At 43.9% G+C, this 23,032-nt stretch overlaps 1 protein-coding gene across 2 annotated transcripts in view; it reads left to right on the forward strand.

Annotated features, from left to right (window-relative positions):
• Positions 1–23,032, forward strand: part of adamts17 (ADAM metallopeptidase with thrombospondin type 1 motif, 17) — an 86,798-nt gene that overhangs the window by 29,857 nt on the left and 33,909 nt on the right. For both annotated transcript variants that reach the window (XM_030098040.1, XM_030098048.1), the window contains exons 4-8: positions 1,435–1,607; positions 2,536–2,619; positions 3,056–3,213; positions 10,616–10,659; positions 17,625–17,730. In XM_030098040.1, coding sequence (XP_029953900.1) covers positions 1,435–1,607; positions 2,536–2,619; positions 3,056–3,213; positions 10,616–10,659; positions 17,625–17,730 — 565 coding nt within the window. The remainder of the gene's footprint in view (positions 1–1,434; positions 1,608–2,535; positions 2,620–3,055; positions 3,214–10,615; positions 10,660–17,624; positions 17,731–23,032) is intronic.

A 23,032-nucleotide genomic window follows, 5' to 3' on the forward strand; every position in this document is an offset into this window, starting at 1 on the left:
CTGCAGAAATTCAGTATCAAGTTTCAAAAGTTTCAACAAGATAAAGGGATTTGTTTGTCCTCCATTGAGACAATTTTCATCTATTCGCAGATTTCTTCACATATTTTAAGGTAAAGGTACCTTAGATTACAAACGTCAATTATTCTGTGTTTTGGTTTTATATTATAAGTCAGAGGAGTCGAACATCTTTTAGTTTCGTGGACACATGCAGCCTGATTTCATCTTCAGTGGGCCAGACCAGTAAAATAGAGTCACAATAACCTAAGATATCTGTATTTTCACAAAACCAAGCAATTACGATTGGAAATGACTGCAATATCAACAAAAGTGACATTTTAATGGAACCTTCTAGTGGAAAATAAAATGAAATGTCAAAAGACTTCTCGTATGGATGCTGCATTTTTTATATTTTTACAAACTCACCTTGACAGCGTGGCTTTGGGACCACGGCCAGTTTGATAGTAACTAGAGAGCTGGCTGTCTTTCATGGCAGCATCGACGATGTCTCAGCTCAGGCCTCAGCGTGTTGTGTCTGCTACCCTTAAGAAGTTTAAGAAAAAAAACAATTTAAGCTTTTGTTGACACTCAAAAAAAAAACAAAAAAAAAAAACAACAACTTCCTGTTGGTTTGTGGGCCGGAGCCTCTTGTGGACCAGTTTGAGCCATTGGGCCTTTTATGTGACATGTGAGTTCATCCACCTCACTCTTAAAGGTGCTATAGGCAGGATTCCGCATCTCCGCCATCTTGCTTAGGATTACCTAAGCAAGATGGCGATTTGACCCATCTAAGATGGCCATTTGAAACCCAGCACAGCCAGTCCTGTCCTGTTTTCTCTGACATCACGCCCTGACGCAAGTTAAGCCCCTCCCACAAGAACGTGCAAAGGACGCCCCTCGACCAATCACGGTTAGAGCCTCATGGGCTCTTCTGATTGGTCAAAGATACCTGGAGCTGTCAAGATTCCTTTTCAGCTCAGAACAGAGACAGATGGAAACGCTGCGCCCTCGTAGTGCAATTATGCTACACTTCTAAAGGATTATCAATGGATACTCTGACATTTAATCCAAAGAAAACACAGAAAAATTAGCATTGACTAGCAAAATCCTGCCTACAGCACCTTTGAGGATCAAACAGCCAGTTATTTTTTTGATTTGGTTGATCTGATTGCGTAACAGTCAGACTCTTTCACTGTAGAGAGCTCTATCTGACAGCCCTGCTGTCTTCTTCCTCGTGACTCTTGTCATGCATTCATGCACCTCATGCCGTCGTTTTTCTCACCAGGTGGTCACTGCCGACATGATTTCCAAATCGCCACTCGTCAACAAACTCATCATATTTCCAGTAGAAAATGCATTTGTGGAGAGTTTTCAAACTTTTGTTTGCTTCAAAAACAACAACGTCCTGACCTTGGTCTTCCTGTCTGTTTGCGGTAGGGAAGAAGAAGGAGAAGAGGTCAAAAGTTAGCGAGGAGGGTCGTGGGAAGAGGAACGCCATCCGCCTGCACGGGGCGTACACGGTGGAGACGGTGGTGGTGGCCGACTCGGACATGGTGCAGTACCACGGCGCCGAGGCGGCGCAGCGCTTCCTGCTGACTGTCATGAACATGGTAGGAATGTGACAAACCCTCACGTTCTTCTCACTCACTTCTCAAGGAAGGCGCCGTTTTCAACTTCTACTTATTTGCTCAGGAAATGAACGTTCACCACGGACGTGCATCCACATGCTGTTTATACTTTGTATATTGTATTTGGCCAGGAAAGACCCCTCCTGGCCCACATCCCATTCAGGTCAAGATTGAACAAGACCTTTTTATAATCTCTTGGCGAGCTCACAAAAGGCTCAAGAGCTCAAACGTAAGACGTTTTCCATCTGTCAATCCCCAACCAGTTTTTAATCATTCGCACCTAATCTTCACTCTCTGATTCACATTAAGGGGATTTAAAAGTGTGATAAAGTACAGCTGTGCTCATTTCTTCCCAATGTAACTATTGTATTTTTTTTTCCAATTGGCCTTAATTAGAAAAATGCTGAGTTACATCTATTGTTCATGTTGTCACAGAAGATTGATCACAGTTGATATTGAATGTTTGATACTACACGAAAATGCCTGTTATATGGTAATAGATTACTGCAAGATGGCCATTCTGTTGATTATTGGGATTTTGATTATTGGCTTTGTAAGATTGTCCAGTTAGTGGGAGGAAGATGCTCTACATCTGGAGCGAAAGAGAGAAGCGGCAACAAAACAGCGAACAGAGATGAACTGACTTTGTGCAGTTTGTTAAAACATTAAAACCCCCAGAAGCCTCAGTAACTTTAACTGAGTTCCTAATTTCCAAGTGGAGTCTCGTTATTCAGCCGTTACGACTGGCTGCCTTACAGCGAAGCATTAGACTGGAGCATCTGCTTCACCTACACCTCGAATCAACACGTGACAGTGAATGTGTCATTTAACCATTTTAATTACTTCAACTTTGGGTTTTTTCGTATTTCCTTTCACACGTGGATCGTTCTTGCTGCTCTGCTTCCTGCAGGTCTACAACATGTTTCACCACCAGAGCCTCGGAGTCAGGATCAACATTCGAGTGACGAAGCTCGTGCTGCTGCACAGCCGCCCCGTAAGTCTGGCTTTTCACCTCCTCTGACCCCTTCACCTCCTGTCAGCCCTAAAACCTGAGTATCAGCTGATTTCGGTCCCACCCAGTGCAAGAAGAAGGTCACGGACCTCTGCAGGGAGAGCGGCCCTGGACTGGACTGCCAAACGGACACTCCCTCCTCAGATCAAAGATTCATTTGCGTTCAATAACATCCAGAAGTATTTTCCTCGTCTTTATTTCATCCATGTGAAGAGTTTTATCTGATGTAATGCAAAGAATTTCCGCAAATCTACTTTGTGGAAGTACTTTAGGCCTCAGGAATGTGATCCGACGTCTGACTTTATAGGGTTTGTGAAAACTTCAGAAAGTCCTTGCCACATTGGTGAATCTGAAGTTAGATGATGAATCGCGTGAAGCCTTGAGAAGGGGAGGAAGAAATGTAATGTCTGTTTTCCAGGACAAGCTGAAGGTGGGCCATCATGGAGAGCGGTCTTTGGAGAGCTTCTGCCACTGGCAGTACCAGGAGTTCGGAGGGCCTCGGTACCTCGGGACCAACCACGTTCCTGGTGGGAGAGACGACACCCCCCCAGTGGATACGGCCGTGCTGGTTACCAGGTACGCAGCCAACAGGTTTTCTGGTGTATGGATCACTTGTCATCAGTCCGGTGGCGACTGGATGTTTGGACTGTTGTGATGCCAGAAAAACTCATATTATTCTTGGGTTTTTCCATGTGTATGATTCTGTTTTGCATTTTAGATTCTGAACTATAGAATTCTATGTCAGTGCGGTTGGTAGTTCACCATCTGTCCGTCCATTTACCTTGACTGTTGAGTATTTTGGAACATATTGACCAGCAGTGCTGGAGGAAACCATATTGAAGACATGCTGATTCCTTTTCTTGCCTTCGTAGTTGTTTAAAAACATCTTCTATGCCTTTCCGTATTCCTCAGATCTAGGTAAATGTGAGACCTCTTCGTCATTGTCTTCTCGTTTGTACTTCAAAGCAGCGGAGGCCTGATCCGAGACGCTGCTCCTGACCTTCAGTCTCCGGCCAGCTGGAGTCTCAGGCCCAATCTCTCTTTCCTCGCTCTGTCAGCAAAGCCGATTTGTTCTCCATCTTCATGCTTGAGTCCCAACAAGGCAGCGTCTGGTGCAACATGACACATTTCTAATTTAGGATTAGCTATTATTACCTGCTGTAACTCAAAGGAGGGCGAGTGGCGGTGAAAGGAATCCTTTTGTTTAAATGAGTACTCATGTCTGCTGTCAGATTCTATCCTGCTTCCTCTCGCTACAAAGAGATAGCGGAGGCCGCGGCTACAGAGGCCTTTTGTTTTTCGGGTAGTTTGTGGTGAACCTGATCTTGCCTGACTGCCGCCGCTGTCAGAAGGCTTCCTCAGCGAGGCCGGGGGGGGGGAATCTATCTTATGCAGGGGGAGCGGAGCGAGTCGGCATGCCGACAAATTAAAGTGTGTCACAAAGCTCTCGGGTTTCCTCTTCCACGGTGTCGCTCGGTGGATGACACACCTGCAGAATGTCTCTGACAGCTCATTAACAGCCTCTCAGAAGAAGAGAGCCAGATATGAGACGCTCGTCTCTGGATGGTTTCGTGCCACTGGAGGAATGTACAGTACGGCTGCCTTCACAGAATATGAATCCTACAACACAAACATGCCTTTTTAAACCAAACTGCCGGTGCTCAGAGGTAATTTAACGTTTTGGCAGAACGAGGTGGGGGCTCAAACGTTGCGTCTAGGAGGAGAACCCACTCTGCTAACTCGGCTGATCTGGTGGTCACATCGGAATCCATCAGGAGGACTTTTGGGTCAGTCTTTCTGAATCCACCAGATTTCTTAAGATATTTGCTTCAAATGTTGAACTGAACTCAAACCACAGCACCTCTGGCAGCAGAGCAGCCCATAAGCATGATGCTTCCGCCACCGTACTTCAGTGATTAGGTTATATTTTCAGAATTCTCTTTACTGCGGTTTTACAACATACCTTTCATATTTGTTTATTTTTTTCTTTAAAGTCTCGAACTCTTTGGTCACGTTTTAGGTCTGATGATGGTCGACTCGTTACTTTTTGACGATTCTTTCCCGTTCTGAGCTTTTCTTTTTGCTCACTAAACAGTCTGTGACGTCCCTTTGGAACAAACCAGGCCGAACATCCACCGATCTGGACAACAAAGGAAACATTTAAAGTTTAAAATTAAAGGCTATTGTGGCACTGTTTTACCAGTCTCTCCCACTAATCAGACTGTGTGTGGACCCTGAACTGAAATGTGTGTGACAGCTCTGGTTTGGGCATTTTATGGGAAAATTGCTGCTGTTTTGGTCTGAAATGAGGAAATGTTCCCACTAATTATCCCTGGCACAGGAGCAAGACAACATTCAAAGGGAATTGACATTCCCAAGGCTGATATTAAAATCTTTACAAAGTTCTAAATGATTGTTTGAGAAAGAGCTGCGATTGCTCTGGAGTTTGAGGCCTGAAGCATTACGATTCATGTGGCACGAGGTTCTTTAAAAAGTCAAGAATTACTGCCTCACGTGGAAAGATGCATATAAAGTTTTAATTTATCATTGGCTGTGATTAATTAACCAAGTCTTTAAACTTTAAAGCATTTTTAGATAAGTAATCGCACAAAGGAATATGGCGTTGTAAAGCTGTGGTAACAGGGGTTTTGGACCGTGAAATGCGTTGAGAGAGACAGTTTCGGCTCCTCTTGTCTTATTGTTGGGTTTTACAACCCCTCAGATTCACTGTTTTGTTCGGTCGCTGTGCGCTGTCCAGCACCATACAGCAGGCAGCAGGAGGCCAGCTGGCAGTCATCATGGAGCATTTATTAACTAATCTATACTAATTTGTCAGTATTGTGTGCACAGCTTCTTCTGAGTGGTCGTCAATAGCCCTTTGTGTTTGATTTCATGAGTAATAATGACTCATGGGGGTTCAGCCAATCAATCACCCCGTTGTATCAAACATGCACTTAATCACTTTGAATTCCACATTTGGCCAATTTCCATCGTTTAGCCTCATCATGACTGTTTTTGGTTCTGTTTGTTTTTTGCACTGGAATCTGTTGATCTTTGGGTTCATTTGATCGGGAATCAAACGGTTCAGAGACGTTACCAACCAAGTCCTTCATTCACTCCACTTCCAGTCCTCTGTAAACTGTCTCATTACGGCCCGTCAGTAGAAATGCTGGACGTGTGCATCCTTTGCTCCGCTGTTAATCACGGCCCGGCCTTTACCTGTAATAACACTGATGACAGGGTCAACTGCGGGCCACTGAAACCTCCCAGCGCAGAGGCTCGCTGCAGGAAATGCATGTGAGAAATGTGGTGTCGAGTAAGACGTCAGTAGAATTTATGCGTCAAGGTGGCACGGGGAGTGTGTGCTCCTCGCTTTGCCGTGCTGGTGTGTGTGAGAGGTGATATTTTAGAGGTGCTATTTCAGGACGTCCACTTCAGCGTTCACTCCAGCACACAGCTGTCATTCCTCCACGGCTTTTTCTGTGGATCCACGATTGGTTTCTTTCCTCGTCAGTAAAATAAGATTCTCAGTAAAGTCACGGTTTCAGGTACCTAAAGATCTCTTCCTTAGAACTGTCCTCGGGTGCAAAAGGGAAACGCCTGATGTCTACATGTGATCTGCATCTGTAGCAGTTGATTTCCTCCTGATGAACTTTGCCACGTCTTTTCCAAACGGATATGTGAAGATGAAACCAATCAGTCTGGCCTCAGCTCAGTGAAATATCATCAGAGGCCGTTTCTCTTGGCCTGAGTCAAGTGTAGGAACTCTTTCATTGTTGATTGGAAGCGTTATTTATCCGGCTGTGTTGTGTTTTTCATTTTGCAACCCTCCTCAGTGTTGTTGCTTTCTGCGTTTCGAATCGGAATGTTCGTCTACGACGTCTTGTCGTCTCGTCTGCAGCGTTTGCCACAGAAGCTTTCTCAATACTGATCCATTTACGTTCTGTCTTAAATCTTGACAAACCCTTCCCAGACGCCACATCCTGCTGAGGCTGGAGGAGCTTTCCGTCCTCTCACTGCTGCCCATGTGCTTCTCTGCAGGCCTCATTCATGTGGTAACTCTTCACACTCGTCAGTCTCCACCAAAGAGTCATTTTATGGTGTGGATTCTGTTTTTAATGCACCAGTGAAAACTTGTCTGGTTTTTATTGACTGAAAATAAGAATTGAAAACACTGGTACTCTTATGTGTAGTATTTTAAATGTACATTACTTGTGTGGGTTTTCTAACCCTCAGTACAGTGTCTTTATCTGCAGGTAGTTTGGCTGAACTTTCCCAAACACACAGACTTGGCAGTGTTGCGTTTGAGGAGATTTGATGTTTGTCGGGACGCAGATCAGCTCTCAGAGGAAGCTCAGTCCATCCATCTTCCTTCCCAGTGAGTTCACAAGAGGTCTCAGTTGAACAGAGTCCCAGACTTCTCCGTCCCCGTCGCTTCCTGAGGCCCAAGGCCTTCCTCAGACTTGGATGTGATCAGTCGACCTGCAGTGGGAGGCGATCTCCATCAAGCGATGAGAGGTCATATTTGATTTCTCGCTGTTTTTTGGCCTTGAAGGTCAGTTTTAAAGTCACTCTGAGATCTCTGCTGCTCATCAGTCTGCTCCGCTTCAGATGGACATGAAAATATTATCTGTTCAGCTCGAAAGAACCAGATCCAGCAATGAAGCATCAAAACATCATCAGGCCTCCCGTGTTCCCGAGTTTGTTTTTGTTTGTTTGTGTATTAATCTCTTCCTTGGAGAGGTTGTTGTCCTGGCTCGTCAACACGGAGATGGGGATGGTCCCTGAAAAATGAAAGCCCTGCTCTCCAAGTCGTATCGCCGCTCGTCAGTATGATCACTGGAGCTCTCTTTAATTGAGCCAGCTGTCTCTCTCAGAGCTGGACGGACGCTGCACCGAGATACCGATCTCTACCTTCAACTTGGACTTAAGCTCGCGTCTGTTAGCAAGATTTTCCATGACTCTTCGCTTTCAATTAGCACCATGCCTCTCTTACGCTCGGAGTGGATTCCTCTCCTCTGGATGCTCTCGGGGAATCCGTTCCAGCCCAGTGAACATTAAACATTGTAATAACATTTGTAACTGCAGTAAGAAGAGATCAAGCTGATTAGACGTCTTATAGTCTTTATGTCTGTGGAGAATTTTCTGCCAGATCTGCTCAGTCCGCCTCGTCCCTCTGCTTCAACTGAGAATACAGGCTTGGTTTCTATTCTTTTAAGAAAAGTTTAACATGCAAAAGTACACTGATGAGCAGTTGTTCTATAAAGCACCAAGAGCAGGTAAAACTATCAGCTTGATCTCTGTGAGTCTGGTTTTACCTTCCTGAAGTGCGCAGCCTGAGGTCCATGGCATTAAGGAATTTGGCTCCAAGGAGTCTTTCCTTGCTGTTCTGATTTATAGACGGGCTACGGAAGCTACATGAATCACGAAAGCCTTTCTGATGTGCTATTCTTAAGAACTCAGCAGCATGTGAAGTGAATGTGCTTTGTCCAAAAACTGTCTATATAATCCATACACAACGACACCAAAGAGCCAGGAGGCTCAGACTTGATGGATGCAGTGAGGGGTCTGGTGGTGATTTGTTTTTTTTCTTCCTAATAAAGACAGCAAAACATGTTTTTGCAGATAAAATATATTTTAAAGGTAAATGGATAGTACATTCCAATGGAGAACCACGGCCAGGCCCATAAATTAAATGCATTTGGTCAAATATGATGCATTTTTGCTTTTAACTGATCTCCAGATTACAATCTAATTTCTCCCATTTGTTTTATATCTTAAAGTTTACTTGTTACAGAGTCTGAATGAAGTTTAAAAAAATCTCAAAAATAGGAAAAAGTAAGATGACAGTCCTACCAGTTCTTGATAGTTTTTTAAAAGCTTCCAAACTCTGCAGGCTCCGTTTTTCTCTTTCAGCCTCCAGTTCTTCTAACATGTAATAATCAAATATGATCAGTGCATGTAAATATGTTCGCGACAGTTTCTGAACGCGTCGAGCCGACGGTGCGTCCTCATTGAAGTCTGGCTCCCAGATGCTGACGTGCAGCTGTTCACACCCAGCTGAGCACTCCCACATGTCAGTGGGAACCTCTCCTCCTCCGCCATCGTCACAGTGGTGTTAGAGCACTCGGCGCTGGCCGGGGCTGTAAAAACCCGCCGCTTTAAACGTTTAAGACTCTAAACTTTTTCCCTCTGCACCTGTTTCTTCTCCAGGTCAGAGTCTGACAGGTCGAAACGCTTCGTTGTTTTATTATTTTCCCCGGAGTGCTTTGAAATGGTGGCACATACAGTGTGAATAGCAGACATGTGGTTTAATGGAGTTTAATGGTCCGCGCTCTCGGGCTGGACCCTTGATCTCCACAGGCTGAAGGTGTAAAGTAACACTTCTTTCTGGCCAGGCTCCAGTCACTTTTTCACCCGCTCACATTTTAAGCTCGACAGGGTTGTTTCATGGTATTTGACCTGCTTTTTCTACCGTGATCCAAACGACTGTAAAGCTGAGGAAATTCTCGTCCCTCGACTGATTATCTTTTTCCTGCAGTACTGAAGAGTTGAACTTCCATTTAATTGTTTTTCTCATCTAAATGTGCAAAAGAGCAACAAAGGCTTACCCAGTTTGTTAGTTTTGAGTGATCCTTAAAAGCAGCTTGATGTCTGGCTCCCATATGATTAATCCATAACTCTCAACTTTCTCTTGTTCTTATCTGCTCGCAATTAACAATGCATTAAAATGCCAAATGGCTCCTGATGAAAGCCTTCTTCTTCTTCTTCTTCTGGGCTGCAGATTACAAGCAACAAAAGAAAATCCTCTCATTTGGCCATGTTGATGCAGACAGAAGAGAGAAGCGTCAGTCTGACTAAATGAAAGCGATACTGGTGCAGTGTTGAGGCCCTCTCGCATACCTCCGGCTCTCTGTGTGAAGGTGGTGTCAGTAACCTTCTCTTTTCTTTTTTTCCCCCCTATTCACGCCGTATATTATGGTGACCGGACGGTTTTCACACTGATTTGAGAGACACCTCAGAGGAATACCTTGCATGATGGTAATCTTAACAGATATGGAGCTAAAAGCGTCGAATGTTCTCCTGTCATTGCTGAGGTCAACCATGAAGCAGCAGTGTTTGGATGCAGCCTGTTACCAAGGCGACTGAAAGCTCCTTTCAAACTAAGGTCATTCTGGCGTTGGTCTTGTTTGATTTTTGTGAATCTAAATTTCTTTCTGCTAAGATCCACTGCAGTGAAGCTTAATAGATGTTTTCTAATGAAAAAAGAGATCTGAGAGATATGAACTGAATCAAATATTTATTGTTTTTTTTTTTAATTCATTCAACTTAAACAGTGGAAAAGGTCAATAAAATTAGATTAAAGGCACAAACCGTCAAGTAAGCAGACATTGAAATAACTCTCATTTAATGAATAAATTATACTTCATTAAAGGCTTTTTAATGAGCCATTAAAGGCTTCATTAAATATTCCACGTATTAGATTAACACTGAGTGGACTAACAAGTGAAAACGGTCCACAGCAGACTTCATTTCTCCAACAGGGTGAAGCTTCATGTTTACAGACTGAACTTTATGGAGCCACTGAATCCAATCTTCTGGTTTATTCTGGAAAGAATAGAAGTTCTCATCAGACTCGGGCAGGGATCTGGACCCTGTGGCTCCCTGAAAATCAATGATTTTTTTTTCTCGTTTTAATTTTATCATCATGAAGATTATCTTTCAACAGTGATATTGTCTCTTTGTTAAAACAACTAAAACTGTTAAAATTGATAGAGTGGCGGAGTGCAAGAAATGCCTAAAACAACCAAAAACACAAACAAATTAAAAAGGTTAAAATAATTAAAAGCAAATAAAAAAAAGAAATCATAAATCTGTTCAACACAAAAAAAATAGTGCCCAGTCGAGTCTGGCTGCATCCTTCTTGTTGTTTCTTACTTTAAAATAATCATTGATGTCTTTGTTTGTTCTCTTTCAGGACAGATTTCTGCGTTCATAAAGATGAACCCTGTGACACTGTGGGTGAGTAACAACCATCATGTCAAATCTCCTTCGTTTCAGATTATTTTGCCTTTAATTCTTATGATGAATATATTTAATCTGTCTGCATTTACCAAACCCAGGTTTGTGCCTCAGACACAATCCAAATATAACTCGGCCAGAAGCTGAGGATCCGTCTCCACTGAGGAAGGACGTGATGGCTGTATAGCCTGACATAATGCATTCCTCTGATGCCTTGAATTAACCTCAGCAATCGCATCTGAGTGTCCAGTCCCTACCTTAGACCAGGCGGGGTTCAAACATAAGGCCCGTGGGTCAAAACGGGTACACAAGAGTGTCCAGTCACCAAACAGAAGTATCTCGCCAAGCTGGGATATCAGTGATGCTGCATCAAACCAGCCAGACAGACACGTCTTCACGGTGAAACGCCGCTCGTTCTGCTGTTTTGACTTCTTCGCCTGATGTCAGACAACCTGCGCTTGTCTTCTTCATGTCTGAGATCAAGTCCAGATGTTTTCTGGTTGCAGCCTTAAAAGAGAAAGAAGAAAAAAAAATTCAAAGAAGTGGAAGCTGTAGAAATGTTCCCACCATCAGTTTCTGAAGCTGTATCCTGCACTGCTCCCCTCACACCTCCTCCCTGGAAATCACCGACTTCAAACCCCTGGAGCCCAGTCTGTGATGTGCTCTGCGTTAGACTGACACACTTCAGACCGGTCTTCATCATGAAGTCGTGATCACAGAGTCCTCACATTCTGTGGTTTCTTGCGTCAGTTTGACACACAGATGCTGATACAGAGGTGTTATGGCACAGAGTATTTGTGATTAAAATGTTTATATTTTCACCAAACCAAACACTTACTTCAGAAAATCTTAAAAATAAAGACAGTTTTTAATTTTCACTTAAAAAAACATCACATCAGCTGGAGGGAAAGAGGATTTCACGGCAGCGGCTAGGTGAAGAGCTCAAAGGTGAAGCCTGTCAGCAGGAGCCTGATGAGAAGGCCGTCCGATGGACGCCAGTCTCCAGGTCCAGCTGGAATCAGACGCAGTGCGCGAATGTGTGGCGCGCCGGCTGTGTGAAGGCCCTCAGTGGAGAAGACACAAACATATCAAAAAGATAACTTTGAAGCCTCCTCTTAATTAAAAGCCCGTCTGCAGAGGTAAGTTTTGAGTGTGTGTTTAATGGTTCCACTCCTCCAGCTGTCCTCAGATCCTCGGGCTCACAGTTCCAGCAGCTCAGGAGCTGAAAGATGTCTCACTGAGCTCAAATTAAGAGAGGCCCCTCATCTCTCTTCACTTTTATGAGCAGTCTCCCCAGTGTGTGTGTGTGTGTGTGTGTGTGTGCGCGGGCGCGCTCTGGTTATCTCAGTATTCCGTCATCTGTGTGCGTTCGTGTCCTCTCCCTGTGCGTTTTGAAATAACATTCATCATTATTTTATTTGCGCTTCAGTTGTGTTGAGATATTTAACTCGCTGCCTGAAGCCTCCAGTTCGACCCACCTGCTCACCTTCTTCCCATCATGCATCCTGCTATCATGTCTCACATGCACACATGCCGCACGATCACCTGGGGAATTGCGTCTCTATCGGCCCGAGGCTGCTGGTCTGGTTTCAGTTGGATCGTTTTGCACGTCTTCGTTGATACAACTGATTCCACTTTTAGACGGCAATGTTTTGGAAACGAAGTCCGTTTCCACGGTGACAGGAGAACGCTCTGTATGTATCCACTCGGAGGACAGCAGGCTGTAGAAATGAAGAAAGCTCAGTTCCTGTTGAAACCCTGTGCTCAGCACTGCCCTCTACAGTCAGGGAGAGGTACTGACCGTCTCACCTCCAGCTTTTGAAGCTTGTTTTTTACGTTAACTCACTCAGAACGTCATTGATTTAAATGACCCTCGAGTAAGCAATGGTGACAGTTTATGGAAAACAGGTTTTGGATTGAGACTCCGAAGGGAGGTTCAGCTTTTAGCTGCCCCCATTTGAATGTTGTGTTTTTGAAAGTTAAATATAGAAATGTGTCAACCTTAATGCCGAAATTATTCCAAAGGCCAGAATATAGATTGGAAATTAGATTTGTAGCAAGTTTTGGCAAACATTGTTTTTTCCAAACATTTGGAAAACACTTAATTTCATTTACTTTATGGTTTTTATGGTCTGTCTCCCTGACTGCCAGCGGTATTGGCGTTACTTTAACGTATTATTTTCAAACCGTGCTCACGTCATTGTTGTTGTTACGTTGTTTACTGTGAGGGCAGAATGTCCAGTTAAAGCCTGGAATGCTCCACCCAGTGACAGACCTCACTGTAACTGGATAATCAGGGTGAATAGCCTTCATTTCATTGATGACAGGCTGACTGAAACCCTGGCGAAGCAGCCTTCCTGTCTCGCGGCGGAGCCGTTACTTCAGGGCGTTTACACGATCGCCGCTCTGAACCTATCGTTCATTTCATCGTTCATCGTTCATATCGATAATGTCTGTCTGCACTCTGAAGACACTGCAGATGCAGCTTCATTCCTGCTGATGTCGTCGATGCACCGCTTCCCTTGAAGGCCATTTTTTGGAAGAAGCAACCAGATTTTCAACAAGCGCAGCTGAAGAACTTGTTGAAATTTCCACTGGCTCAATGCAGAGCGACATATGACGTATGGAGGCATTTGCTCACTCTGTTATCACGTGATACCGAGCCCTGCAGAGGCATGAGGTAATGGAAGCATACAGTAGACAGAGGCGGGGCGGCGGCAGGCGCTGTGGCAGCTCCTGGCCATGCCTGGCCCTGCTCGGCCCGGCCCGGCTCGGCTCGGATCGGCCCTGACATAATGCTCTCAATCTGCTAATCTTCCTGCACAATGAGAACACTCCTGCTCTTTGTGCACGCAGGCCCAAGTGTGTGTGTGTGTGTGTGTGTGTGTGTGTGTGTGTGTGTGTGTGTGTGTGTGTGTGTGTGTGTGTGTGTGTGTGTGTGTGTGTGTGTGTGTGTGTGTGTGACCCACTTTGAGCTTCACGGTAATCACAGCCTGCTTGAAAAACCTATATTCCGCCCCCCTGGTTCTGTTCTCATCACTTCAAAAAGTGACCAAATGTTACAAAAATGGGGCATTTGAGTTGATGGTTCCCTCCCCTGAGTGTTTTCACCCCTCCATGGTGCTGAGGGGGTTTCTTCACAATTGAATTTTGGCTGCTTAAAGTTTCTCTGCAGATTTTAATGCCATGGATATCCAGATCAGTTTGAGTTTCAGTCACTCACTCACACCTGTATCCGAAGCCGTATGTGACTCCACGGTTTTTACAGGGTTTTTACTGTCATGTGCGATGGTTCAACGCTGACTTAGTGCAACAAACCACTGATTGTGCACACCTGTGCTTTGCTTGTTGTAATAAAACACTTGAGCATAAATGTGGAAACGATTTCATTGTTATGTTTTCATATTTCACTCGTGGAACCATCTGCAACTTCTTGGTCGATCAGAAACGGTGTGAGGCGAGAAGTTAGACCTTCACATGTGTGAAGCCGACCTGGCATCAAATCAGCAGAGTAGAAAACCAACTGCAATCCACTCAGAGTGAAATGATCCTGTGATATTCTTCAGGTGGAGTCGTTCAGAACATGCATAGAGGAGTTTTTGGCGAGCAGCAGAAGAGACTTTGGGTTTGTTGACCAGGTCATGGGCGGAGCTGAGGGGAAGGAAGTGTGTGGAAGACAGAAACAAGGATTTGTGTGACAGTTCATGTTTTTTTAATGAAAGTTCAGTTCAGTGGGCAAATATGAACAAATACATCTGTGGAGTCAGACTGTAGTGTTTTACTCAGCGGCATTGTTTCCTTTGTGTCAGTTCAGAGAGGTTAGAAGCCTGTTTAGGAGGCTTCACTGGGACTTTTGAGGTACAGTTTAAACACCTCATGAAAAATATTTTCTACATTCTGGTTGTTTTTCGACAATTAAACATCTGGCCTGCTTTAGAAAAACTGACTATTGACAAAGATCAGAAAGGTGTCTTTGAGCTCATCTTCCTTCTTTGGGAGACTCTTGTATCTTTTCCTGAAACTGCGGAACTCCTGATTGCTCATTAGGCAGCGATGGCTTTACTGTAGTAGTCTCCTATGTCCTGTGGACAGTGCACTGATAATATGACTATCAAGCAGCTTTATGTTCTGCATTCCTAATGCTAATTGTTTCACTCATTGACTCACTAATTTCATGTTTGTCAGTTGAACTACACAATATATTGAAAATTAATTGTTATCACAATATTAGACATATTGCAAAAGCCAGACTGCATTGTAATAATGTGTTTTGGCATACACTGCATTCTCACTCCGCAAATGAAAAATGGAACTATAGAAGAAATGTGGCATCAATTGCAATTTCTTCATAAAAAGTTAGCTCAACTAACAGAGGGTTATATTGACCTGAAAAATGTACACATATAGTATATAACCTTAAAAGGCCTAATTACTGCTGAAGTAAAGGAAGAATTGTTGCAGAGCTGTTAGAATGAATCACGATGGATTGTGGAAGGTCGACCTGTGGGGAGGCTGTGAGTGTGTTCTGCGATCAGAGTTGATGTTTGAAAGAACAGATCTCAAAGCACAAAGACAATCACATCATCTGCATACGTAAGCGTTAGCGTGTCGTATTGTTACACAACTGAACAGCGGTATTGCGTCGTCGGGTATGGTATGGTATGAATCTCGAAAGACTGTGAGAAGCTGATTGTTGTGTTTGATTTGATTGATGATATTACTGATGTGGTTACTATGTTTGTGACGTTTTAACTCACTTTCATTATTTATTTATTTTTTTTGTTTTGCATGAGAGAGTTTTCAGTATATGTGACTCCATTGGTGTGTATCTGTATACAGTGTGTGTGGGGGTCTGCGGGGGTGGGTTAGTGCAACATCAAGGTCAGTGGGGTCATTTAGCGGTGAACAAGTATAAGCATGTGTTATGTGTAAGCATATGTATGTGTGTGTGTGTGAGAGAGGGGGAAAACAAAGCGTCTCTTCCAGGCTGACTCAGGTCTGTGTTGTCAGCACTGGGAGTTTTGACTGCCGGGATTCAGTGGCTCAGCGAAAGGCCCTTCATGTTGTAACGGCTAATTAGCGCAAAATAAATGGCCGGCTGAAGCTGCTTGTGGGTCGCGCAGCGCTGTGAGTCCACAGGGCTGATGTGGCTTTGTGGCTCTTTTGAGGCTGTCTGGCCCAATGCGCCGCCGGCTATGTGAGCCAACACATCACTGTTTGATCAGATAGCTCGCCCCCAACATCAGGTCGAAGCCCAGCGCTGATAAGCACCGCACTGTGGATCGCGGCGTTTTGTCCGGGGGCTTTAGCCTCAGAAGTGCTGGCTTCAACGGATCTTTGATGCTGCAGAAAATCTCGGCCACACCTCTGACCTCACTGCGCAGTATCCACAATCAGCTTTGTTTGATTCACATGGGCTTTATAGGGCGTATGGTGCGGCTTCGCTCACGTCCAGCATCCCGTTTTCATTTAAAGGGAATCCAACCGGCCAGTGAGCAAGCCGTGAAAGCTGCTCACTCAGCACTGCAGGCCAAAAACACCCAGCCTGTTTTCCCCGTTATACATCAGTCCATTAGGATTTTACCAGGAAATGACTGGAAGCTGTTAGTTCTTTTAAACCTGAATGTTTACTTTGTTTCCTCTGATGTGGCTGTATAATCAAGGCTGCAACATCCATCCACCCATCTTTTATCTTTAGCACTTAGCCCAACTCAGAGTGGCAAAGGATTGAAGCCGATCCCAGCCAGTAATGGACTGAAGGCAGGATACGCCCTGGACAGGTCAGGATCATCACAGGGAAAGTTTAGATACACCGATTTACACCAAACAGGTCTGAGGACTGTGGGACGGAACCTCAGTACAACAAGGTAACATTATAATTCTAGATTGTTTTAGACAGTCTGTCAAACTGGAATGACAAAAACATCCCACACAATGGAAAATAGTACATGAAACATTAACCTTTTTGAAACAAAGGTACGTTTTGTGAAAGTGTCCTGAAGCCCTCGTTTCAGCAGGTACCTGGGAAACTTCTTGAAAATATTTTTCAGATGCTTCCTGCATTTGGAGCTCTGGAAAACATCAATAAAAGAAACATGGGAAGGTTACAAACCTCACGCAGGACATAGAGAGAGCTTCAGGCTGAGCTGAGACATTGTGATGTTCTGCTTGTAGACGGAGCCAAACGCTAAAGCTGAACTCTGTTCATGCACCGAGGCCAGAGAGGACAAGACGGGCAACAAGTGTCATGATGTACCACTGTCTTTCTGCGGGAATAGTCTCTGAAACCTACGTTTAGCTCTCTGGGAATTCATCTCTTGGATAGGGCACCAAATGAATCCTGGAGGGAAATGTCCAAACTACTCGGCGTAAAATGCTGTCACCCTTCACTACGCTGAGTTTAAGGGGAAACTCTCAGGTCTTTAAACTTCCAGCAGCACAAAGAAGAAAGATGAACTGTGCGTCCAGCAATCAGTCCGGAACTAAATCCAACTGAGAGAGCTGAACTCTTCCTCTACATGAAGGATCAGGCAGTAGTGAGAGAGCATCATCAGGAAGGTGCAGGACGTCTCCAGATCGTTACCAGAGACGTTTGGAAGAGCTCCGATGTTTTTAAAAGTTCCTAGGACTAATTCTCAGGAAATTTGAAAATGTAATTGAATATTGTGATGAAACAAAATAACTCGATCTGCTTTTTTAAAGGTTGTATTTTCAGCAGCTCTTAGCACTGTTGTCATCTAAAGTTGTCTGTTTTCACTTGAGAGTGGGGGCTTAGTGAGGGACGGAGAAGCACTTCTCAAGTTTTCTTCAAATGATGTGACTTGTTGAAACCGTATTCACTTCATGTTCTTGGAGTCTAACAGAAGATTTCCAGTCGCTGACTCTGGACTGTGAGCAGTGTGTGTTTGAGTCTTTGTCCAAGCGCTGCTGTTAAAAGGCAGTGCCGTGCTCTCATTGTGTTCCAGGTATTGCTTATCTGGGAGGCATCTGCAGCGCCAAGCGGAAGTGTGTCCTCGCAGAGGACAATGGACTCAATTTGGCCTTCACCATCGCCCACGAGCTGGGACACAAGTAAGTTCAGTTCAGATTGGAAGAGGCCGTGTTTCATGTTATGGTCTTGATGTGAAAATGCTGAAGAATCGTGCTCAAGCTTTTCTGTGGTTCAAGCACAAAATGTTGATGTGCAGGAGGCGCTGTGCTCCTCATGATAATGAATGTTACCAGGACGAAGCAGACGAAAGAGTAAAATGTTTTTGATGTAATTGACTAGAAAAATATTAAACGTGACAGATCTGCAGCCCATTCACAGCCTTCTACTGTTTTCTCTACTTTATGATAGTTTATTAAATTGAAGTTTCAGAGACAACATGGAGCAGCCTCCATATTTCACTCCCGATGTCCAAGCGGTCCATCACCAACACATCTTTTCTTTTGTTCAGTTGTTTGGTAGAAATCATGAAAAACATCATCTCTGAACACAGTCTGTAACTCTATCCTCAAACAAAGTTTACAGCTCAACCATGGAAAAAATGAACCAGATATACGAAGTTTATCCCCACCTTTCCTCGGTCAAGGCTTTCTAAAGATGGGCTGAAGTGGACCGCTAAAGGAAATCCTTAATGGAAACTCTGTATGTGATATCCTTTATGCCTTCAGTATGGATGTAACGATTCGCTAAACTGAGGTTTTGATACGATTCTCGATGCTATTTCCATGACACCTTTTTTTTCACAATTTCTTTTAACAAAATCAGTTTAAAGACAAATTGTGACTGAAATATTTTTTCTTTGTAATCCAACACTATCAAATTCAATTTCTTTTTAATTTAGATACAGTGACTCTGAAAGGCACACAGTAAGACATATCTACTTGTTTTGCAAAGTAATAACTTAAATTATCGAATAAATCAATTGAATTTTAATACAAATCTCACATACAATAAACTATGAAGAAAATCAATAACCTTCAATAAATAATTAAAGGCTACATGTGATATTTGCAGATTGTTTTGGTCCGGTCTGTTACTTTCCCACCATTTTCATTTTCCGACCTCTGACAGCCAAAATGCTGCCAACCCTTCGATTTGCTGTCGTCTGCACTGATCGTCTCTGTTCTGTGCTTGACGTATGATTTTGGAGTCTATTCCAGTAAAACATTCTGTCTGTAGATCGTTTATTGGCTATGGCCAACAATTATACCCATTTTTTATTGCTTTGTAGACTCGAAATGCTGAAATGTTGTCATGTAAACAGGATCTCAAGTCATTATATTTGTAAAAAAAAATCCTATTTGATGTCAAGATAAACGTGTTGAGTGTGGCCATGTGCAGTATCTACTGCTGACGGCACGGTCTCACTGAAGTAAGACCACTTTCACCCAGAAATCCTGCCAAAGTCTACAGGGCTTCGTAGCAGCTTTCAGGCTCCGAAGGAGTTATCGCCATTTCTATCAAGCTGCTCCGTTCCAGCTTTGGGGAGCACAAAAGGTAACAACCTGGCACAGGACGGGGATCCCACTGTTAACCAGCAAGCACACCCGTTAAGGAGGGATCACTCTTTCCCAGGCGCACAAATTACCAGGAATCATTTTCCTGTCTCGAGTGCCTATTAAAGCACAGCAGCATGTGTGTAAAAGCTGATCTCTGAGGCTCATTTCAGTTCAGTTCAGTGTGGAAGTCTGGAACGAAACCAAACGACAATCTTAAAGCAGCAGATTTCACACAGGATGAATGGACGGAGGCTCCCCTGCAGATGAATGACTAAAACACAGTGAAATGCTTCAGAGAACAGGAGGATTCTGAAACACGGCTAAAAATCACTGCTCCTCCTTTTTTTTTTTTAACACTGATATGTTAGCAGCATCTTTTTAAATCAGGAAGTTGATGGAAGTGTTCCATGTTCTCCACTGGTGCATCGACATATATCAGAATAAAGCTGTTGTTCTTCCTCTTCATCATGTAATGGCACAGAGGTGGAGTCGGTGCTGACATCCAAACTAGTAACCGAGGTGAACCAGAGGCAAACCAGAGCCTGTGTGAATGTGTGAGGCTCCACAGTGGGACTCCACAGCACAGGGAGCCTAGCAGAAGCTGGCTCACTGTGGAAAATCACACCTCGGGGCCCGGTGTCCCGCCTTGGCTCGGTTCTGCCAGTAATCAAATTGTTAAAGGCTGAAGAGAAAGATGAATTTGGCATAAAGAAAAACAACAGAGTTAGACAGAATGAGTGACTCGTTCTCAGGCTTTCATTAGATTCAGGGGGTTGTTGAAAACATACAGGACTGCGACCCTCCAGGACCAGGATTCTCCAACCCTGACACGGAATTTACAGGACAGTACGGCTCAGAGCAACTGAAAGCACAGCTTCTCAAAGATGCTCTGAGTCCGTCCCTGTGTTGGCTTGTTTGAGCTGAGAAGGCTCCCGTAGGCCCGTGAGGGATGCAGATCACTGCAGATGGAGGCGGCATTCATGGCTCCACATGAAAACAGGAAATAATTCCAGTTTAGAACCACGTGACTGTGTGGTCATGGAAACATGACGCTGTTTGTTCTCACCATCTCCTATTTTATTAACTTAAGTATGATTTGTGCATCTTTCCATTTTGCTGTTACAAGGGAAGATTTGCCAAGCAGCAGTGAAAGTGACAGCTGGAGCTCAGTGTAGAGCAGAGAGACTCAGAGCTCGCTGTCAGTTGATTAGATATACAGACACACACCGTTACAACAGATTAAGAGCCACTTCTTCACCTGCAAAGCATGCGATTGTCAAAGAAACCCAAAGTAGTAAACCCTCACAAGCACAGGCAGAACATGTACACTCAAGCCCGGCCTGGGCTTCATCGCTGTTAGCAGAAAACTACCTGTCCTCACTGCTCCATGTTGTTTTACTGTTATTCAGATATTTCCACTTTGTGAAGTCCTTTTCGTCTCTACTTGGGCAGTTGTTTACCGCTGTTGTTTCCTCTGCTCGGAGGGCAGAGCGCCGCAGTCTGCAGTGGAAAAGGACAAGTATCAATCCTGAAATGTAATTATATCTCGCTCTAAGTTCAACAAGAGAAAAACAGCCTGCTCTTGTAATTCATTGGTTTTGTGAGCCTGTGCCTGGATTTCAGGCGAGGTTGTTGTTTTTAATTTGCAAATGTAGGTCACGGCTTTGGATGGAAAAACACACACACACACACACACACGGTATCTGTGCCCAAGTGAAATCCTGCCCGTTTCAGCACACACTCCTTCCTCCGCTGCTCTCCATTTGTATCTGTCAGACCGACAAAAGTTGTGCGTGCGCAGATGAAGTGCGAGTGAGAGATCCTCCCCTCAGGCTCCGGCTGGGCTCCATCAGTATGCTGCAGGTGTGTTCATGTAGGATGTGCTTCTCCGCTCTGCAGCGTGTGCACGGCAGCTCCGTGTGTCTGGAAAGCTTCGACTACTGGAAATATCTGCCATCTGCTCACTGTTGTTCCTCGAAACTGTTCAGTTCACATAGATTACAAATATACTGTAATGTAAGGTTCTGTGTCACAAGAATCTGTCACGTCTCGGTAAATGAGTTGTGTATGTAAAACTGTGGTGGAAAAGTAAAATGTTAACGTTTAGCCCTCAAACCATGATTCAGAGAACTTCAGGAGAGATGCAGAAATGTATTCTTTATGAAGAAATCATGATAACAAAGTGCAGGGGGTGAAACTATAGTTATTTATGTGGTTGAAGCTCTTTCTGTCTTACTTTTAAGCCCTTTTTACAAGCTGTTTTTGAGTGAAAACATTAAACGTTCGGGTCATTTTATGTGTCCGTTCTACACCACAGCAATTGCCCGGAGCCACTGAAATCTGGACATTTTGGTGGACTTTCCATCCATTTCAGCCATCCGTTTGTAAGGGTCTGTGATGGTTTCATTCTGTTTAAAGTGGTAAGAATCACATGTTCTTGAACAGCACAGACTTTGTTTTAATCGTCATTTTCATCGTTTGTCACAGATGTTCGAATCAGATTTTTGAGATGAGGTGAAAACGATCCACACTTCCTGACAGGTGGAATTTGTAGCAGTCAAGCCTGGAAGCTTCAGGCTCAGCTCTATTTTTACCGACTGAAGTGTTTTCTGTCATCGTGCCAAGATCTAAAGAGCTCTCCAAGGCATTTAGAGAAGGAAAAAAAAAAGTTATACATACCTACGTGTGTGACATGTTTTAAAAAGATCAAGTTTAAAAAAATCATTTTACTACGAGAGGAATATCAAAATGATTTATAACAAGTGTCAGTTTGTTCCAGTTCTACCACCTCAGGACGTTTGGGCACAAGATCTAAGTACTCGATTCAGAAAGGCACCATGACAACGTTTCCCGCAGGATCTGCAGTTAGTCTGTCAGTAGAGCACAAGATTAAATGTCTGTCTTGAGCAGAAAGGGTTCATGTAAGAAAACCACTGAAACTAAAAAAAAAAAAAAAAAACTCCAGTGAATCGACCTCTGGGGGTCACAGATCTATGCACACTCTCCCATCAAATAGCTCAAAGGGTTTCAGATGAAGAGGACTGGTAGAGAACCTTTAGGAACCAAGAGGAATAAGCAGACGAAGGTTTGCAGCTACAAAGAGATTAAAGACATGGTTTCTGCCTCTGTTGCCTAAATGAACATCAGAGATGGCTCACAGCTTCAGCGCCAGTGAACACTTTAAACCTTCTAAAGAACCCCGTACCTCCTGTACAGGACGGGGTGAGAAAGGTTCTGGGTTCGCTTTGCTGACATGGAGCTTGAAGCCATCGACTCAGCCATGAATTCTGAATAAAATCAAAGAAAACCCAAAGATGGTGTGAAGTCATCTGTCCAAAAGTCAAAGTTGTGCTTGGGATAATGATCCTAAGCACACCAGCAAATCCACTAAGGAATGGCTCAAAAAGAAGAAATGGAGCGTTATGAAATGGCCTTGGCAAGAAAAACAAGCCCAGTGTTCAATCCCATTGAAATGTTGTAGCTGGGATTTCAAACGGCCATGACATGAAAGAAAACGCTCCAATATCTCGAAATGGAGGAATCCTGCACGGACGACTGGTCAAAATCTGAATGGAACAAGCTATTTCTGACCAAGAAGGAAATGCTTGTCGGTTATGTTCTGCTTCTCCTCTTTCCTTCGTTGATTTCATGGTGAAAGTGGTAATTGTCCTTGAGGCCGTGTTCAAAACGATCTCCTGTATGAGCAGGCAGCAGCATCAAAGAAGATCAAGTGTTCGCTTGTTCAAATATGCCATAAAAGCAGGAGGCGGCGGAGTACTTATTCATTCATATGTTTCTGCTTGTAGCCATTCAGAGGTAGATTAGTTCATAAGACAGACAGGATGCATTGAAGAACCCAGTTCGCTGTACAGATGTCTGGATACCG

Source organism: Salarias fasciatus, chromosome 1 (genome assembly GCF_902148845.1).
Source record: "Salarias fasciatus chromosome 1, fSalaFa1.1, whole genome shotgun sequence".
NCBI classification, from domain to species: Eukaryota; Metazoa; Chordata; class Actinopteri; order Blenniiformes; family Blenniidae; genus Salarias; species Salarias fasciatus.